The 19,972-nt window shown below is 32.5% G+C and overlaps 1 protein-coding gene and 1 long non-coding RNA gene across 3 annotated transcripts in view; one reads left to right on the top strand and one right to left on the bottom strand.

Moving 5' to 3' along the window:
- Positions 1–2,174: 2,174 nt before the first annotated feature.
- Positions 2,175–19,972, bottom strand: part of LOC129920738 (zinc finger protein 2) — a 79,081-nt gene continuing 61,283 nt past the window's right edge. Inside the window, exons 8-14 of one of the 2 annotated variants that reach the window (XM_056002321.1) lie at positions 10,911–14,443; positions 10,679–10,819; positions 9,560–10,585; positions 7,429–9,459; positions 4,766–5,713; positions 3,757–4,582; positions 2,175–2,242 (exon numbers count right to left, since the gene is read on the bottom strand). In XM_056002321.1, coding sequence (XP_055858296.1) covers positions 2,226–2,242; positions 3,757–4,582; positions 4,766–5,713; positions 7,429–9,459; positions 9,560–10,585; positions 10,679–10,819; positions 10,911–14,443 — 8,522 coding nt within the window. In that variant the 3' untranslated portion in view covers positions 2,175–2,225. Of the gene's footprint in view, positions 2,243–3,140; positions 3,664–3,756; positions 4,583–4,765; positions 5,714–7,428; positions 9,460–9,559; positions 10,586–10,678; positions 10,820–10,910; positions 14,444–19,972 lie in introns of those variants that run through there. The other variant, XM_056002322.1, reaches the window with a different exon arrangement.
- The window catches only part of LOC129920739 (uncharacterized), a 196,138-nt gene continuing 193,536 nt past the window's right edge, over positions 17,371–19,972 (top strand). Inside the window, exons 1-2 of the long non-coding RNA XR_008773305.1 lie at positions 17,371–17,640; positions 18,847–18,929. This is a non-coding gene — a long non-coding RNA (uncharacterized LOC129920739). The remainder of the gene's footprint in view (positions 17,641–18,846; positions 18,930–19,972) is intronic.

Consider the following 19,972-nt stretch of genomic DNA (forward strand, 5'->3'; position numbering starts at 1 on the left):
ATAAAAAATAAAACATAAACTATATATTTAAGTCACATACAAAGTATCCAACTGAAGACAAAATATAATAATGAAATATTTATCGCCCATGGTTTTTGTTTCTTTAAGCAACTTTCTTTTAGTTTTAATTAATTAATAATAATAGTTTAATAGTGAAATATCCCGCTTTAAAATAAAATATATAGGTAATTTTAAACTACATCAGCATTAAATTTTTGTTTTCAAACTAAACAAGGGTAATAGTAAAATATTGAGTACGCCTTTATTACATATAAAAAAATAAACTTTAAGTTCTTTTTTAATTAATCTGATTAGATGATTCATTTTTAATAATAATAAATAATTAATACATAATAAAAAGTTAGATCAAAGCAAAAAATTGATAAAACAAAAACTTGTTGGTTAATTTACTTATAATATTTTGTATGTATGAATGTAATTATTTTAAGTATATTTTAATTAGTTTAAATTTTTTTTTTTTGTTTTGCTTTAAAATTGTAATTTAAATTTTTTCTTAATATTCTATTAAGTTTTTTGAGTTGTTTTTGTTCAAAACATGCTTCATTCTGTCTTTTTTTTTTCTATTTAATAGTAACACTAAGTTAATTTAATTTTAATTTTATATATTTAATATATAGGAACCTTTTAATTTTCACTTATAAATTTAAGAGCATTTTTAAATTAAGTATTAGTTTTCTTTTTTAATAATTTGTTATAATTTTCATTTTTTTGTTTTCTTCTTTTTATTTATTTTTTTCCTAGCCTTATCGAGTGTGTGTTGTTGTTGTTGTTGTTTTATTTGCACAAATATATAATTTGTATATATATTTACATACATAAATGTATATACATAAATATGTATACAAAAATTAATGTTTAGTAGTAGATTTCTGCTTCTTTATAGCTGTGTCATATTTTATTCTTCTCAGTATAGCAGCATTGATTCATCATTCCAGGTTCATCTCTATGCATTTAGTTGATTTTTTGTTTATAATAAATTAATAGTCATCAGAAGATTTCGTTTGATTTGGATTTTCAGAGATATGATTCTTATCGAGTCTTAGCGTCCACAATAATGTTAAGAAAAGATAATTCAGTCGATTTATTCTTTGTGAAATAAAATTTTTAGAAGCTAAGATATATTTTTTTTGTTTTTGTTTTTTGTATCTTAAACTTTCCAAATATCGTTTTTTTCGCAATATTAATATTTTAATCATTTAAATAGTTAATTAAAATCAATCAAAAATTGGCACCCATGAAAATATGTTTTTTTTTTTATCTACTCAATGTCTTAAAAAAAAATATTATACGTTTTTTTTTTTATTTTTTCAGATTTTTACGATAAATTTTCGCTTATCCTAGGAACTTTTGTCTTAAATTTCTATATTATAGTTTTTTTTTTTTTTTTGTAGGAACAGTTTGACTTTAAGTTGATTTTTCGTGTGATTTTTTTTTTTTTTTAATAATATAATGAAAACGAATATTTAACTTAGTTTTCTTTTGCCTAAATTTCCCATTCTTTCTTTTTTTTTTTATTTTAAAATAGGAACTTTGTGTTTATATTAGTTTTTTTTTTTTAATAATAATAATTTATATGCGAATGAACTATTTGGGAAATGGAAGTAACTAAATTCCCATTATTTTTTTTCCTTTTTAAGTTTTTTTTTTTTTTTTTGAAAAGCTTATTTATGCGATGCATACATACACACATGTATATATGAATGTATTTTATTTATTTTGAGTTTTTCTTTTTATTTTTGTAGAATTACAACTTTTGGTTCCATGTTGTTGATGCTGCTGGAAGAAAAAATAAAATATATGGATATATTACAATTAACAAAATTATTCCTATTTAAAAAAAAAAAATCAATCAAAATTTGGGGACTCCTTTTTCAATAAAAAAAGGCTGAAAATTTGGGTTTTCATCCATGAATAGAACTTAAAGAGACCTTTCTTCTGATGTCTCACTCGATGGATTGATTTTCAGTTTGGTATACAAAACTAATTAATAGTAAAATTAGATTTTGCTCACAATTTTTGTGTGGCTTACTTTCTCATGGAATGCCCTTATTATGAAATGATAAAGTGGTCGCTTTTTTCATTAAAGTCGTCGCTTGGTCATATTTACTATTGTTTTTTTTTTATCTAAAATGTTCTAAATACTTTAAACTCACCTTTCCCAGTTTTTTTTTTTTTTACTATCAACATTTTGTTTTGTTCATGTTTCACTTTCCTCCAATAACTGAAATTAAGAAATATTTTTTATATTTTAATTTTTCGTTTGGAGTTTTGCAAAAAGAATTGGAACACAACATTCATAAACGAGTGTGGAGTAATTAAACAAATAAAATATCACAAACACAAGAAAAAAACAAAAACGAAAGAAGAAAAACAAAAAATAAAACAAGATTTTTTTTTTAAATATAAATAAATGTTATTATTTATTAAAAAAAATTATATTATGATTGTTTATTTAATTTTTTTTTTAACGAAAAAAAAAAAAACATATAAATTAAAATCTAAAAGTAAAACACAGAAAAAATAATGAAATATATTTTCGTATTTTCTTGGAAATCCAAAAACAAATCTTTCAATTATATTTTATAGCCTTAGCTTAATTTGTTTAGATCAATTAAAAAAAAAAAAACATATATTTGAAATTGTATACATGAATGAAATAATTTTTATTTGTGTAAGCTTGTGTTCTCGATTGAGAGTATGTAGATTTTTGTTTTTTTTTTTTTATATATTTAATTTATAAAATGACTTCAATCAATCGAGGACAAAAACTTGCTTAATAAAACAAAGTATAATATTACAAGATTCGAGTGTGTTACAGTTACAAGTAAAAATAAACCTTAATAGATAAAATAAGAAATCTAATTTGTTTATTTTTTTTTATTTTGTTTAGCTTAGGAACTAAAGGAAGCATTTTTTTTTTTTAGAAATTTATAAACCACAAATTCTTTTGTTATCTCATAGCAAATATGTTTATTTATTTATTTATTTTTTTTTTTAATATGCGAGGCTTAATAAAAAATATATTTAATTTTATATTTATACTTTTAAACATTAAAAGTTTGTTTTGCTTATTATTTCTTAGCTAAAATCAAAATATATATTTATGTATATATAAATGCAAGTAAATAATTTGTTTAATATCTATTTTCATTAGTCTTTTTTTCTTTTTTATTATGGTAAAATACTTTATGATTAAAGATACTTTTTTTTAACTTTTTTTTTTCTTTTAAAGTACTAAGTTATTTTATAATGTAGCACAACCTATAGCAAAATTGTATGTTTGTTTTTTTTTTTTTTCATATTCAAGGAATGCCCAGTATTAGGTTTGATTCTTTATTTCTTTTAAATATATTTACACTATTAATTAATATTTTTTTTTTTATTTTGTACACTGCACGTTTTTTTTTTATATTAATTATAAGGACAACACAAACATTGTTTTTGTTCTGTGTGCGTGTGTGTTGCTGTATATGTACAATAATTTCTTATTGGTTTGAATCAAAAGAATTCATTTAAAGGAACGAAGAGGATAAACATAAAAAAATAATGTAAAGCAAAAAACACAAATAAAAAATATATAAAAAAATAAAGGTCTTGATGCTTGATTTTGTTTTCTATTAATGACTATCAATACAAATTGAACTTAAAAAATTGAATAGAATAGCAAAAAAAAAAACACAAAAATAAACAAAAACAAATTTTTGTTTGTATTTTTTTATTATAAAATCAACTCACCACTCATTTGACTGTAGCTAAAAAGTTGTTGTAACATTTCTGAATGATTTGTTGTCAATGGATTGTCGGTGTTAATTTTCAACATTAAATTGTTTTCCATTGTTGCTGGTGAAGCTGAAGATATTGTATCACACTGCGGCTTTTGTTGTAGCTGTTGGTGGTGGGGATATTGTTGCTGTTGCTGTTGTTGTTTTGCAAAAGCAGTAGCTGCGGCGAAATGTTGCTGCAACTTGTTGAAATTTCTCAATGCCAATGCTGCTTTGTTAGCCTCACTTAAGGCCATATCATCATTTTGTTTGCCAATTTTTGTTGTTTTATCATCGTCATCATAATCGTGATCATGATCATTTTCATTATCATCATTATAATCTTCATTATCGACGTTGCCATCATCATCGGCAATTGTGGTCATATTATTTGAACAATGATAATCAATATCAGTCTCATCATGATCGTGATGATTAGTGTCAGCATTTTCATTTTTATGTTGTTGCTGCTGCTGCTGCTGTGTATAGAGCTTTGAATAAATACCATTAAATTCATGTTCCATACTGTTGTCAACATCGTGCTGATAGTCATCATTTTTGTTATTGGCATTAGTGGCTTCGAGCAAAATTCGTACCTGTGCTATATGTTGAGCTGAGAATGCATGTTCTTGAATGTTAACACTTTGCAATTGACAAATGTTACAATCACGTATCTCGGGTATATTATTTGATGTTGTTGAATCAACATTTGATTTCTCATTATCAAATGTATTTTCATCATGTATAAATCGTTGATTGCGAGATTTCTTCTCTTTAGCTCTAGCATTTTGGAACCAAACCTGTTAAATTATATCAGAAGAAATCTTCAGATTTAGACTTGATTTTGTATTGATTTAATAAATTAAAAAAAATAAATAACTTGCAACATCTATTCTAAAAAAAAAGCAAGCTTTTTATTACACGACCCCCATTAATAAAACAAATTAAATTAAAAAAAAAAAATAAAAATATTGAATGCTTACCTGAATAACACGTTTTTGCAGCCCAATTTCTCGTCCAACACTTGAGCAATCGGTCATGGAAGGTGTCTTGACGTCATGGAAGAGAGTTTTCAATATGCGCACTTGTAAGTTGCTCATTTGTGTACGAAAACGTTTTTTTTGCTGAGCACTATTGTTGCTTGAAGTTTGACTAACTGGTGAATTGGTGTTTTCACGTTCGTTGCCAAGATAATCGCTCATGTTGCTTATGGCGTTAGTATCGCTGTAGCTGTTACATCCTGTTACATTGTTACCATCTAATAAATTAGAATCATATTGTCGTTTGTTGATGCTGCTATTATTTGCCATATTATTGGATACTACAATTCCATTATTCAATGACGACGAAGGGGTAAAAAAATCATTGGACTCGTCATGGTCATTGTTGGAATCAGAAAAGCTTATATCGCTTTCGCTCTGTTCATACTTGCATAAGTGATTGACTAGTGGTGTAGGTGTTTTACTTAGATCAAGTGGAGTTCCTCCACCTTTGGCAAGAGCTTGCATCGATGCAGAACTGGCAACGGACGAAACTGAAACTGCTGCTGAAGATGCAGCAGTTGTTGTAGTGACAACAGATGCGACACATGATGTTGACTTGGCCGACGAGAGTGTTGTTGGAGATGATGTTGGTGTTGTTGTTGTTGTTGTTGGTGAATTTGGTTGTTCTTTTAGTTGTTTAAGTTCTTTCTGTTGTTCATCAACTTTAACTCCGTATGTTGTCGAATTTGACAAATCAGAGAATTTCAAATCAGGAATTTGATCAACATTGATAGCTTGTTTATCGCCGTGCTTAGACTGTAAATGCCACTCCAGTGCAGACTTGATTTTAAATATTGCCGCACAATGTGGACATTTTTTATTTATTATCTGAATATTCTGTCGGAATTGTCCTTTACGTTCACGAGCCCGTGAATTTTGATACCAGACCTGATATGTAAAATATAGTTTTTGTTTTTTGGATTTTTTTTTTGTTTTTTGTTTTTTGTAAAAAAATAGATGATACGGCCAACAGTCGAATGAATGCTTAGCAAACAGTGTTACAGTTTAAACGAACCAAAAATTTCAAATTACAGAAGAACAATGACATAACAAAATAACACAACACAACATTAAAAAAAAAAAATGCACAAAAGAGGGACGCTTTTCAGGATATTTACTAAAAATAAAATAAAAACAAATAAAGAAATCATAATACTGTGTCAAAATCAAAATCAATACTTAAATCAGTTTTACATATTTTGTTTTTTGTTGAACTAAAAATTTGCAATTTTTTTGTTTTCGATTGGTTAAGCGTCTGGAAGCATTCAGAAAACAGCTGACAGTTAAATTCAAATTTCAAGGATAAAATCCATTCCGAAGAACTCTATATTGGCCCCGGTCCTTTGCAAATGGTAGTGTACTCGTGAGTAGATGATCTAGTACAATTACTACTCATGCTCTTGTTCACGAGTAGATACTTTGAAAGTGCGTTCCATTGAAAATCGCTAGTAAAACCACTTAAGTCCAACAATTTGAATTTTTCAGGAACCAATAAAAACTATTTCATTCTCAAGCAAACGAATCTCGAAGGAATTTTTAGGCTTAGTTTGGTATTTGAGTTGTAAGAAACTGATGCGTAAAATAACCGTCAGAATATTATTAGAAATAATAACGAAAAAAAAAACAGCAAAAATGTTTTAAACTTTTGTTTTAGCAGGGAATAGCATATGTGGTTTTACCCAGAATACGCATCTACCTTTGAGAAACGATGTTCAGGAAAAAAAAAATGTGACTTAAGTGGTTTTTGAAATGATCAATTCAATTATGATCTAGATGGTGCTAAGATCACTTGCTAATCCCATTGAGATTCTTGTCACTCTTAACAAACACCGGTAAGTCCGTTAAGTAAATTTTGTTTTCCATTTATTGGCAAATGAATATTGTCAAGAGATTTATTTTTACCCTTAATTGTGTGGGAGCAGTTTTTTTGTTATCAAACAAAAATCAAATCAAAATTTGGAAAATTTGACATCGGATCACAAAAAAAAAGATCTCTTTTCTAATGTGAATTTCCATTTGCTACAAAAAATCAATTATTTTTGATCTTCTGTCAAAAAGTAATAGTATCTCAAATTCTATTTGCAAAAAGAGATCATTTTTTATTGATCTTAGATCAAATTTTCCAGATCTCGATTTTTAAAGATATTTACACCTATTTGCTCACGCGCTTTCACACACACCAAAGTATTTGACATTTATGTGAACATTTGTTTTTTTTAAATTTTTGAACAGGTACGCAGATCGAGACAATACAAATTATCGAAAAAATTTAGCCGAGCTAAAATTTATTTGAGCATCTTTTCGATAATTTGTATGGGAACTAAAATTTAGCTCGGATCTGCGTACGGATGGGGTTTTCCAACGGCAAATGACTTCGAAACTGAATATAAGCGATTATAAATTAAAAATGAGTAAATCCGTTTGCGAAACCAATCGAAAACTACATTACAAAAAAAAAAACGGTAAAGCCAAACATCAACGATAAAGACTAGTATTAAATTTTAAAACAACAAAATAGGATGTACTGATTCATAATAATACAACAAATTAAAATTAAATGAATGCTCAACAAAAAATGATCAAAGTTCAAAGTTGAAACTCACCTGAACAACACGTTTCTTTAAATTGACCTTCTTTGAAATTTCCTCAAGCATTTTGCGACTTGGATTCGACTCATTTTGGTAGCATTCGTATAAAAAATTCAACTGTTCTGGTAATATGGTCGTTCGAAGTCTCTTGCTATTTTGTTTCTCAGTTGTTGTGACAGTTTCTTCCAAATGGTGGCTAGCACTTGAGACAGATGTTGCTGATGAGTCATGCTGCTGTTGATGATGAGAAACTCCAAGATCCGTATCTATATCGATGCTGTTATTAATGGGAGAGTTTTTCGAAACAGAATTTGTAGTAGAATTGTTATTGACAGATATTTTCAATGATTGCACAGCGAATTCAGATGCAGCGGCAGCAGCAGTGATGGGTGACGTATCCAAGCAATTCGATATTAGTGATGAGTTTTCTTGCTGTTTGATTTGTAGTGGTGCTAGTATGGGGCAATGGCGATTATTGTTGATGGAATTTGTACTGAAAGAATTATTACTGCCAGTATTTGTTGTATTCGCTGTTGTAGTTGGCAATGTCACTGTTGGTACCCCGCTCCCGTTCCCATTCCCGTTGTTGTTGTTGTTCCCGCTGCCACCAACAGATGCCGCCACCGTCGCTGGCAGCAGTTTGATATCTGCTGTTAATAATGGTAGTTGGGTCTGGCAATTTCTGTTGGTGTTGCTGTTGGTCGTATCTTTGTTGCCAATACCACAACCACTGCTGTTGCTCAGCTGCTGCAGCACTGGTGAGCTGCTTGGCGATGATGTTGTTACATTTGCGTTGGTTGTTTCTGTAGGTGATATTGTCGAGAGTTGTTGTTGGTCTTGTTGGACTGATACCACACCATTGTTTATTGCTGCCACTGCTGCTGCTGTGTTGCTGGTTAGATTCAGCAACGGTGGAAAATCATGTATTCGTTGGGGCGAGGCTTCTAACTGAAAAAACTTCTTCGATTCACTGAGTTGATAATACTGTAGGAGAAAGTCCATATTTGGTTTGTTAGCTTCATCCTTAAGCAGCATTAGATTGGATGCATTAGTGGGCTGCTTGGATTCATTTCGCATATAGTATTGCAGTAAAAAATCATAATTGCTGCGCTTTTTGAGTTCGTTTTGTTGATAAAAATTTGCCAAATAATCTAGATCCAAATCAGGCTGTTGTTGTTGTTGCTGCTGCTGCTGTTGAAATTGTTTCTTTAAGTCGGCATTAGAATCATTTTGTAAAAAATACTGATATAAAAATTCATATTGATCATTTTTGAATTTTTTGTTAAAAGCCTCATAGTCAGGTTGTTGATGATGAATTTCATCGGGCGAGGTTTGCGTATCGGAATATTTGCGTTTTTTCTGTCGACTTAAATCGATTGAAGTGTCTTGTTGATTGTTGTGGTTACCTTGGAGATTTTGTAAAATTCCAAAAGGTGACGATTCACTGTAGTTTTGGTTCATAAACAAATTAGGATTCATTAGATGGATAAGTTGATGTTCCTTGTAGAGTTCATAGCGATTGAAGATCAGTTGGCATTTATCACATTCAAATTTTTGAAGCGGTGAAGTGCTATCGGCTTGAGTTCCTCCAACAGATGTCGCTGATTGTTGTTGCTTGAAAATGTGTTGGGGTGATGCGAGTAAATTAATACCCGGACTGGATGCAAGTCCTGGAATCACTGGAGGAATATTGGTGCCAGCAGCCCCACCAACGGCTGCTGCCGCTACTGCAACTGCGGCAGCAGCTGCAGCAGCTTGTGGTCCAACTAACATATTGGAACTGTTAATATCAATGCTAGAATTAGAATCTTCGCTGCTCAGGCTTTGAGCAATTTGAGCAGCAGCTATTTGTGCTTTTGCAGATTTCTTATTATTTTCCTCTTTGAAACAATGGTTCTTCTGATGGCGAATGAGTTCGTAGTATCGCTGGAACACCAAATTGCATTTCTTGCAAGCGTAGTTGATGTTAGGCTTTTTCTCCTCGGATTCGTAAAACGTATTGTTCGGTTGATTCTCGTAGATTTTTCGCTGTTTTTGACGTGCGTTCTGCAAAGAAAAGAAAATTATGCAGAAATGGCAGGAGTTAGTTAGTTACAAGAACTTTTTATTGATTGCCTTTTATTATTATTTATTAATGATTACCTACCTGAAACCAAACGACAATAACTCTCGGCGACAGCAGCAACAACTTGCTCAAGTATTCCAAATCACTATCTTTAGGATATGAATTATTTTCGAAAAACTCCTGCAATACTTTGATTTGGTAGTCTGTAAAACGCGTACGGTTAGCTCGCTTTCCACTCGATGTCGAACTGTTGGATGAGTTGGAATTGGTTTCAAAGTTGCCGCTTTTTTCGAACATTTTGTTCATTTGGAACTTTTTTGGCGGTCCCATGTTATTCAAATTGCTTATATTAGCCATGTTATTTAGAGGCAAACTGTCCATTTGCTGGCCTAGTAATTCTGATATATTACTGCTGTATGGTGTTGATGTACTGTTTGGGGTTTGAGGACGTGATAGGATCTCAGAGCTTCCACTTTCGGATTTAGTTTCAAAGTTGTTATAGAACATTGACTGTTGATGGTGCGATTGCATCATGGATTGTTCGCTGTCATGATCTTTGCTCATGGCCATTTGTTGGTCACAATCCGAACTACCAATGTCATCGGTAGGTTCGGGCTTAATATGGATATCGCCACGATCGCTGGTAACGCTTGATGGATGCGACAATGGACGATTGTCCTGTTGTTGGTGCGATTGGCGGGAAAGATCGTGTTGTTGTTGGTGGAAGCTCAGTTGGGGAAAATTCAGATCACTAGATTGTGATGATGGCGGGCGCTGTTGTTGTTGCTGTTGATGTTGCTGCTGATGATGTTGAGATTGCATTTGCTGTTGGAATTGTTGTTGCTGCTGTTGAATTTGTTGCTGTTGATGTTCACGTTGTTGCTGTTCACGTTGTTGTTGTTCTCTTTGTTGCTGCTGTTGCTGGAGGTGGAAGCCACTCATGCCACCACCCCCGCTTTCCGATAAAGGGGTAACCTTTGTTTGGCCAGTTCGTTCATATTCTTCAAGATTCAGCGTTGTCGACGGAGGGTTGTTGAAGTTGTACGGTGAATCCTTGTTACGTTGCCTCTCTTTGAAGAGGGTGTTGCGGAACCAATGTTTGACGACCTTAACATATCACGGATAACAAGGATAAGGGTGGGAATTGGAATTGGAATTCACTTAAAATTTAACAAAACAAAAACTTTCTTGATTACATACCTTCATAGGGAGATTGGCTTTTTTGGACATTTCCATAATGCTCTCTTCACTGGGTGAATTATTGATATCAAAATGTGCTCGTAGAATCTTCAGTTGATCATCTGTGATACGCGTGCGTGCACGTTTTTGATTACTTGTATTCTAGTTGGATAACATAAATAATTTCAAAAAAGGGAAATTTTTTTTTGTTAGAATTTAGGAGTTTCGGAATTAGAAATAAAAAAAAACTAACCTGAGATGGAGTTGAGGCTTGCTGCTGAACTATCTGGGTGGCTGCAGTTGTTGGCAAATCAGATGGTGTTGTTGATGAAGTACCTGTTACTGAAGGACTTGGGCCAGCTCCTCCAGCCCCAAATATTAAAGGCGGTGCCAAGTTCATGAAATTTAATGACATCAAGTGATGAAACTGCATTAGGTTAAGCATGTCCAGGGTGTTCATGGGCATGTTACCCATGTTGGGTAAATTTTGTTGCATGTTTTGTAAGTTTTGAAGACTTTGCAGGCTTTGTAAACTTTGTAAATTTTGTGGTAGTCCTGGGAAGTTCGGTGGAAAATTGGAGAAGTTTTGTTCCATAATTTTTTGAGCTAACACAGTTGGATCCAGGTTGAGCTTCTGCACAAGATCTGGAGTTAGAGTTTGTTGTTGTTGCTGGTGTTGTTGTTGTTGCTTTAACAATGCAGCTGCGACGGCCGAAACGGCAGATGGATTGGGACTGGTGGGAGCAACAATCTGTGATGTAGAGGGCACGATTGGAGATGTTTCATTGCCTCCGGCTGATGATTCGCCGGCAACAGGCGATGGCGAGTTGCTTTCACTACACGCAGTTGATGTTGTTGGACCTAAATTATTTTCGAATTCATTAAAAGAAAAAGATTGGTTTGAATTTTGAGTTTGAGTTTGAGTTTCAGTTTGATTTTGGTTTTCATTTGGATTTTGATTTTGATTTGAATTTTTTATTGGTAATAACGATGTTGGTGATGTAGGTTCTTGGTCCAAATAAATATTTTTAAATGTTTCAGCGAATTTTTCTAATAAATCATGAGGAATCTGTTCGCTGTGTATCTCCTCGCAATGTGTTTTTAGCACAAAAATCGAGGAGAACTCTTTGTTGCAGTGACGGCAATAATAATAATTGCTTGAGTCAGTAGCTGGACAAAGCTTATTTATCTCATTGAATTGCTTAACAATGTCAAAGCCGTACGTTTCTAAAAGTGACTTGTACATTTGATCATTTAGAGTTGGAGTTGGAGTTATGGTTTTTGGACTCTCCGATGCTGACGGAGGGGTGAGTGGTTTTAACGGTTGAGTCTGTTGCTCCTCCAAGCGGCAGGAGCGTGTCTGGTGTAAGACACTTCTCATGTGAATATCGAGTGTACTGCCTTGGGCGTAGGCAACATTGCAGATTTCACATTTGAAACGTTTCTTGGGACTTTCATAATCAAAGTCTGGATTGACTTTTCTTTTAAAACATGGTGACTTGTTTGCCGCTGTAATACCACCATCGCCACCGCAACGATTGTTTCCACTTCCAATTCCACTGCCACCAACTGGTTCCACTGTTTGTCGTTTGCTTTCGGTTAGGCCTTCTGTCGAGTCGGAAAATAGGGGGATCAACTTTGCAGGTGATGCGCTTCCTTCCGTTTGTTGCTTCTTTGCTTTGTGCAAATGTGATACGCTATTAAAGTGCACCAGTAGAATATTCTTTTGGGTAAAACTCTCACGACAAACTTCGCATTTAAATGGACGATTTGGATCGAGGTACTTCTCCAGTGGGTAAATACTCAACTTATCATTGCGACGGTGTTGATTGGACTTGTAATGCTTTGCTAGATAACTCTGGCTTGTGTAGGCAACTTTACATTTGTGGCATTTAAGCTTGCGTTCCACATCTGTATAATATTCTTCAGACATTTGTTGGGAGTTGAGATAATCCTCCAGTTGATTTTTGTCACTACTTGGCAAGACATCAACAACGGCGCCTGCTGGTGGCAATGGTGGCAGTGGTGGTGGTGGTGGTGGCGGCGGCGGAGGAGGAGGAGCTGATAACGATATCGAATCAGAAACGATACTTTTTTTAGAAACAATGTCCTGACCATCACCAACATCATCATTATCATTATCATCATCATCGGTGTATGTATTGTTCCTTAATTTATTTACCGTACCTGTTGTTGCGGCTGTAGTCATAGATGCGGTTATAGCGGCGGCGTTAGCAGCAACATCTTCATCTCCAGCACGATTGGCTGAAGGCGTTACAGATAAAGAACCTTGTGCACTTGTCATTTCTACGCTACTATTTGGTGATGGAATGGGGCTGCCAGTTTGTTGTTGTAACTGATTATGTGTTTGTTCCATATGCTTCTGCAAGGATTGCGTACTGCGAAAGTTTCGATTGCATATCATGCACTTGGTAGCATCACGCATTGTGTGATACAACGAATGTGTGTTGAGTTTCTCTTGGGTTTTAAAAGCCAATGAACATTGTTTGCAGCGGTATTTGTACACATGTCGCTCAGATATAACTATATTCATATGGCTATCTTTGTAGTGTGTCAACATTTGCAGCAAACTGCCAAACAATTGTTGACAGTGCTTTGCCAAGCACTGATATTGCTCGTTGACTATTTGATAATGTTGTGCGTCATTGGCGTGCATCAGCAAATGTTGCTGCAATTTAAATGTCATTCCACATTGCGCGCATCCATATTCTTCGCTAGATACATGTTGATTAGCCGGAGAAGATCCCGGTTGATGTTGTTGCTTTTGTTGCTGTTGTTGAAATGTTAATTGTCCGCCAGCTTCTGAGAGTGGTGTGCTTGAATTTCTAGGCTCTGGGGTTGTACTAGTGCTACTGCGACGGCTGCTGTTCAACCAATGACTATTATCAACTAACTGCAGCAATCTTGCCAAACCATCACTATTAACACTATGCACTCCCATCAGGTGCATTTCAAGTGCCTTCTTTTCGCTAAATGTATCTTGACATAGTGGACACATTACACTATTGACAGCTGGTGAGCTTGTCACATTGGCAGAGTTTCTCGAGCTCGTCAATTCAATTGGATCGCCCAATTGTTCACATTCATCATTCGATTGAGCCTCATCCATTATGTCCATTTGTTCGGTTTTCACTTGAGATATCAACTCATTTTCATGAACAGATGTTGCATACACTTGTTCATGATGTTGCTGTTGCTGTTGCTGCTGGTTTTGCTGTTGCTTTGGCAGATCACTTTGCATATGCATATGCACTGGAGAAGATGATTTACTTCTAGATTGTGATTGCGATGCCGCTGCATTTTCGGCTACAGCAACAGCTGCTGCTGCAACAGCCGCATGAAAAGCATGCAAAGCTGCTGGATTTGTGGGAATTGTTAAAAAGTCTTCTTCCGAAACATTTGGATGTATATTGGCAATATGATTTTCCATTTCGGACTTGGTTTGAGCAAAATAATCACAATTATTACATTTGTATATTATTGATGGCAATGAAGAGAGATCGACATCAGCCAGTAGTTCTTTGTTGCAATTGGAAATGTTGCTAACAGAGCCGGCCGAAGACATTAAAGAGACATTTTGTTGATGATCAGATGAGTTGTCCGTATAGTTATCACGACCGCTTTTAGCTGGTATTGGTGTTGTACCTGTTGTTGTTGTTGTTGTTATTTTCGTCACTGGGTGATTTTTTTCGTTTTCTTCTTTTACCAACATTTGATGAGATTCTAATAATTGTGTAGGACTTGAACGTTCTGATTTTATACAATCTGTAATGAGAGAACATAAAAATGTAGATTTTTTTAGTATCCTTAATCGGATAATAAAATTATAACATGTGTTGTCGTTTCAGTTTGTATATGGGTCAAAATCATGGAGGTGGGAAATTTCGATGACCGAATTCTTAAAAAATCAACTTTGTTTTATGATAAAAATTTCATGCTCAAATGTTCGCTTTAGCCATAATTTGTCGGTTCATGAACGGGCAGAGCACAAAAATGCACTTTACCGCAAAACCCCAAAAATTAGTATTAGAAAAATGTTCCTCGAAATGGTGGTAATCTCTTCAAAACGACTTTAGGGGTCTAGAAATAGTATCAATGTGAATGATACACTATTATATTAAGGTAGTAGGTCCTAAATTAATTAAATATAACTTTATTTCTTAAGACAGAGACCGATTTCTACAAAAAAAAAAAATGCTTTTATGCACCTCCGAAACACTTAGGCCATAAGTAATTTTTTCTTTTGTTTTCTTGTAACTTTTTTGATAAAAGTGTATATTACAGCCATACTTAGATAGACTACTACGTAAAAATACCCAAAAAATGCAAAATTATGAGTGTTAGACTACATTATTTATTCAGATTCTAAGAGCGTTCCCGGAAATGACGTTTTGACCTTAATTTATTTTTATTTTTTATGTCACAAAGTTAAACGAAATATTTTTGAGATTATATTGCAATGGCCTCGATTTTTGATCATAATATCACCAAAAAATTAAAATTTCAATCTAACTATACCCCAAAACAAGCGTTCCCGGAATGACGGTTAATTGATGTACGCTACTTAAAAATAAAACTAAAACTAGCTTCTTACATACATTTTATATATTTATCCATAAAAATAAGCGTGGAATAAAAAATCTATATAAAATCAAATTTAAAAACTGCTTGCAGCACAATTTGTACGTTAGATGATTAAAATATTGATACATTAAGAAATGTTGGTTTTATGCGTCATTTTTCTTGGGACAACTTTTATTAATGTATAAAAAATAACAAAACTTATTTTTTTTTTTAAGAGATGTACCAATTTATAAAAAGTATTGTGTATATGTAGTATTTAGAAAAGAAATACTTAAAAATTATATTGACTTTAATGTGTTTTTAAGGGGTTGGGGTCGAAATTATGTATGTTGCAAAATTCTGTATTCAAAATACTGTATGCCAAAATACTGTATGTCAAAATTCTGTATGTGCAAAATGCTGTAGGAACAAAATTCTGAAAGTCAAAATTCTGTATACCTAGCAAAATTCTGGTTGGTCAAAATGCTGTATCTCAAAATTCTGTACATCAAAATTCTGTAAATCAAAATTCTGTAAAAATGCTGTAAAAAAATATCGTTTTGATAATGTAAAAAAGTGCGCGCGCACTGTTAAAAAAAGAGCCAAGTTCTCCTATGTTGAAATTATGCTAGCACAAAAAGTACTGAAATGTAAAAGTGTACAAAGTTCTAAAGCTTGGCTCTAAATTTAATAAATAAAATTTTGGTTGTTCCCTTTGCAATTTAACTTTAAATTACCGATTTTTAAAGCTATTTGAAAAATTGCCAAGTAAACAACCAAAATTTTATTGATACGAATTTGAACCCAAACTTTAGAACTTGGTACACTTTTACATCTCAGTACTTTTTGTGCTAGCATAATTTCAACATAGGAGAACTTGGCTCTTTTTTAACAGTAATTTTTTTGTTGTGATTTCACTACTTTTTGCAAGGTAAGGCTGTAGAATTGAAAATCTCTATATTTGATGAAAATTCAGTGAAAATGGGCGGTTGCCACGCCCCCTGGCTGAAATTCTCAAATTTCAAATTTTTTCCTTTGTATAAACTACCAACTCTACCATTCTACCAAATTTCAAGATTCTAAGATAATCAGAAGTGCTATATAATATTTGATGAAAATTCAGCGGAAATGGGCGGATGCCACGCCCCCTGAATTGAAAATCTCAAATTTTCGATTTTTTCCTTTGTATACACCACAAGTCCTATCACCGTGTAAAATTTCAAGTTTCTACGATAACGGGAAGTTCTCCATAATTTTGATGATCTGTCAGTGAGTGAATCAGTCAGTCAATCAGTCAGTCAGTTACGGTTTTTGAGATTTTCGAAGCCCTATATCTTAGAAACTACTCATCGTAGCAAGCTGAAATTTTGTGAGGAGTTTTGTTTTGACCAGCTTAACAAATGAAGCGAGTTTGAAATTTCTAGTATCTTTGGTGTGGAAGTTAGAGGGGGGTCGAAAATGGCCTGAGTTGTTTTCTGTAAATAAGGGTGTAGTGCCAAAGTTGCTAGAGAACTTTTCTGGGCACTACGGTGCCCCTTGATAATGTCTGAAAGAAACTTCTGGGACTGTGACTTTTCAAAATTAAAAAAAAAAAAATTAGAAAAAAAAGGTTCTTCGGTATTCTTCCTTATGCTTGAAAGCTTTTAAGGTAATCATTCCAGAATAAAATTCCGTACTAAAATGTACTCGGCAGTAGATACTGCCCAGCAAACATTTTTGCGAATGTTCACTAAACGTCCAGTTTATGTGAAGAATATTCATTAGAAAAACATTCACTTTTCTGGATCAAATATGAATGTCTATGCAAAGATTCAATTTTCCTTCACATAATGTGAATGCGCACAACTAATACCTTAAAAAAGGTATATCTTGGGTGCGTTCACTTTTATAATTTATGAACCATAAAAAACGCTACCCAGGAGAAAGGACTCAAAAAGGTTATGATTCAGTTCTGAGGGGAAATGTTTGATGGGTGGAGTCAAAAAGAACGCATCTAGTGTCAAATATATGTTTTTTTTTTTTTGTTTTAATCCTTTTCTCAATAAATAAACCGTCATAATAAAAGAAAAAAAAAACAAGTAAAGGGACAAAATCAAAGAATATACATTCATATCAGATACCTACAATTCGTTCGGCAACATATTAAGGTATTTAAAGTTTGCAGTTTTTCGCAAGTGATTTACTCATAAATATAGTGATCAAAATCAAAAACTTTTCTCGTGGTGCTATTGTATTTGTTTCGATATAAAAAAAAAAACATAAATAAATAGAAGGGTGGGAGTAAGGATGATATAATCTTTCCAATATTAAATAGTAGTAGGTACATAGCGACAACCAAATCAAACAGAAAAAAAAGGAAGCGCTGCGCTGTACAAGAAAATTCAATTACCCTCATTCTGGTATGATTGATGAATTTTCAATTTCCATTACATTACTTTTGTTGTTGTTGTTGTTGTTGTTAGTGTTTTCGTTTTTTTTTTTTTTTTAATGTTTCTTCTCTTTGCTTTGAACATTATAAATTCTTCTTAAGAAATACAAGGCTATTGTAATGAAATAAGACACGATTCAAGGGGAAAATATGCGACAGATGACAAAATTAAAAAAAAAAAAAAAGCGATTTCATATCTCTTGGTTTAAAGAAGCCATCGTCAATGTTCTCATACAGGACTAATGTTCCAGTACTAGTGACGTAGTCAATGAAGGGTGGCTGGCGTTGTTACACGTTTGGTTCCAGAATATCTTACAAAATATAGAGAATATCATTTTGATTCTATAAGGCATTATAGTCGTATCTGTAAAACTTTATAGGAGCAAAATTGTCCAGATAGAAAAAATATGAAAACCAATGGATAACTGATGTAAATTGTGTAAACCAAATTCCAACAAACAGCTTGTAAAATAAAACCATCACACAATGGGCACGTTCAGGAATCATATGATTAGATTTCTGATTTTTGTTTTGATTTTTTGTTGAAAATATCCTAGTTTTCTTAAATATTCGGAAGCAGATATCTTTGGATCCAAGTTTTGGTTTAAAGATATGAGTTCAGAGTTCACAGGGCTTTCCATTTAGGTATTTCATATTGCCTAACAAATAGGTTTAAAAAACTAAATTACTTCATAGCTGAAAACCACAAAACAAAACCCTTTGCCTAGGAAACAGGCATTTAAAAAAAATCCTCTAAATCCATGACGCTAGACATGAAAAGAAAGGTCTTTTTCTATAGATGAAAACCTTAAAGTTTATTCGTTGTATGATTGTTGAGTTCTTGCAATCCAAATATGTTTTTTAAAAGACTTTCAAAAATGATGTTGCCTCAGAACTTTCGACTGGGTGAATGGATTTTGAGAATTCATTTTTTTATTTAAAAGCTGGTACTTTCAGTGTGGTTCTATTTCAAATTGTTTCAGTTCTGACAATAGCATCCATGAGAATGAAATTGTTTGTTTTTTTTTTTTTCAAAAAGTAGGTATGAAAGGTTTCTGCTCTTTTTTATCATTGATATTTTTATTTTTAATTTGACATCAGTCAATTCTTATAAGTTCAACTGGTAAAATGCAACATTTTAATGGTTTTAAGTAATGTTTTATTTTTATTGTTGCAGTACAAAAGGACGATAAATCTGAGGAAATGTACATGAGTTCTATTTGATACAAGGAGAGTCTTACTATACTCTGACACATGCAGGTAAACAAAGCAAAAACAATTATTATTTCTTACTGCCTCCTGGGTAAAATCGTGCATAAGAAATTCAAAAAAAACCTACCTACCACCAGAAACTGTAGCACAATAGCCACCTAGGTATACAAATCGTCCCTTTTACAGACAGAATTCGATCGATTAATACATTTTTTTGTTCGTCAAAAACCCGTGCCTGCCACTTGCACGGAACTGATTTTATGAAGACAGTGAGAGTGACAGTGAGAATTAAAAAGCATTAATAGTTTACAGAGAATTAAAACAAAAAAAAAATAAAATGCACGACTGGGTCGCACGAACTTGCTCTTAGAGTTAAAGTTGCTTAAATTTTTAAGACTTTATATAGAAATTTGGAAAAAAAAATAAAATTCGTTTTTTAAAAAAATAAAATAAAATCTAAAATTGAATTGCCCTCCAAAACAAGTATGCAGTTTTGATTGATATATTAACATGCATTTTTAGAAAAAAAATTTTTAAAATCGTTAGAGCCGTTTTTAAAAAAAATAATTTTTTATAAATAATTTTTTGGAAAAAAAGTTTTAAAATAAAATTGGTATGCCATTTTGTAGAAATCACTAATCAACATCTAAAAACAAAATTTCAAAAAAATTCAATGTCCCGTTTTCGAAAATTTGATTTTTCAAAAAAAAATTTTCAAATTTTTTTTTTAAATCCAAAAATTATTTTTTTGGAAATTTTATTTTTGGTTTATACTTAAATTATATAAATGCTTCTTCACAAAAAGTTTCGTTGAAATCGAATAATCAGTTTCGGAGATAATCGGATTTGAAAAAAACCGTTCTATGGCAGGTACCGTTAATAATGATTTTCAAAAAAAAATTTTTTCATTGGAAGATAAACCTTAGCTTAAAACTAACATTTGAATTTTTTAAACAAAATCGTTGGAGCCGTTTTCGAGATATTTCAATTTTTCTTAAATCGGTATGTCACATGTACTGTTATTTTTGGTCCAAAAAAATTAATTCCAAAAACCCCTCTGGAGAGTCGCCAAATAACGCTACATACCAAGT

This window comes from Episyrphus balteatus, chromosome X (assembly GCF_945859705.1).
Source record: "Episyrphus balteatus chromosome X, idEpiBalt1.1, whole genome shotgun sequence".
Lineage (NCBI taxonomy): Eukaryota > Metazoa > Arthropoda > Insecta > Diptera > Syrphidae > Episyrphus > Episyrphus balteatus.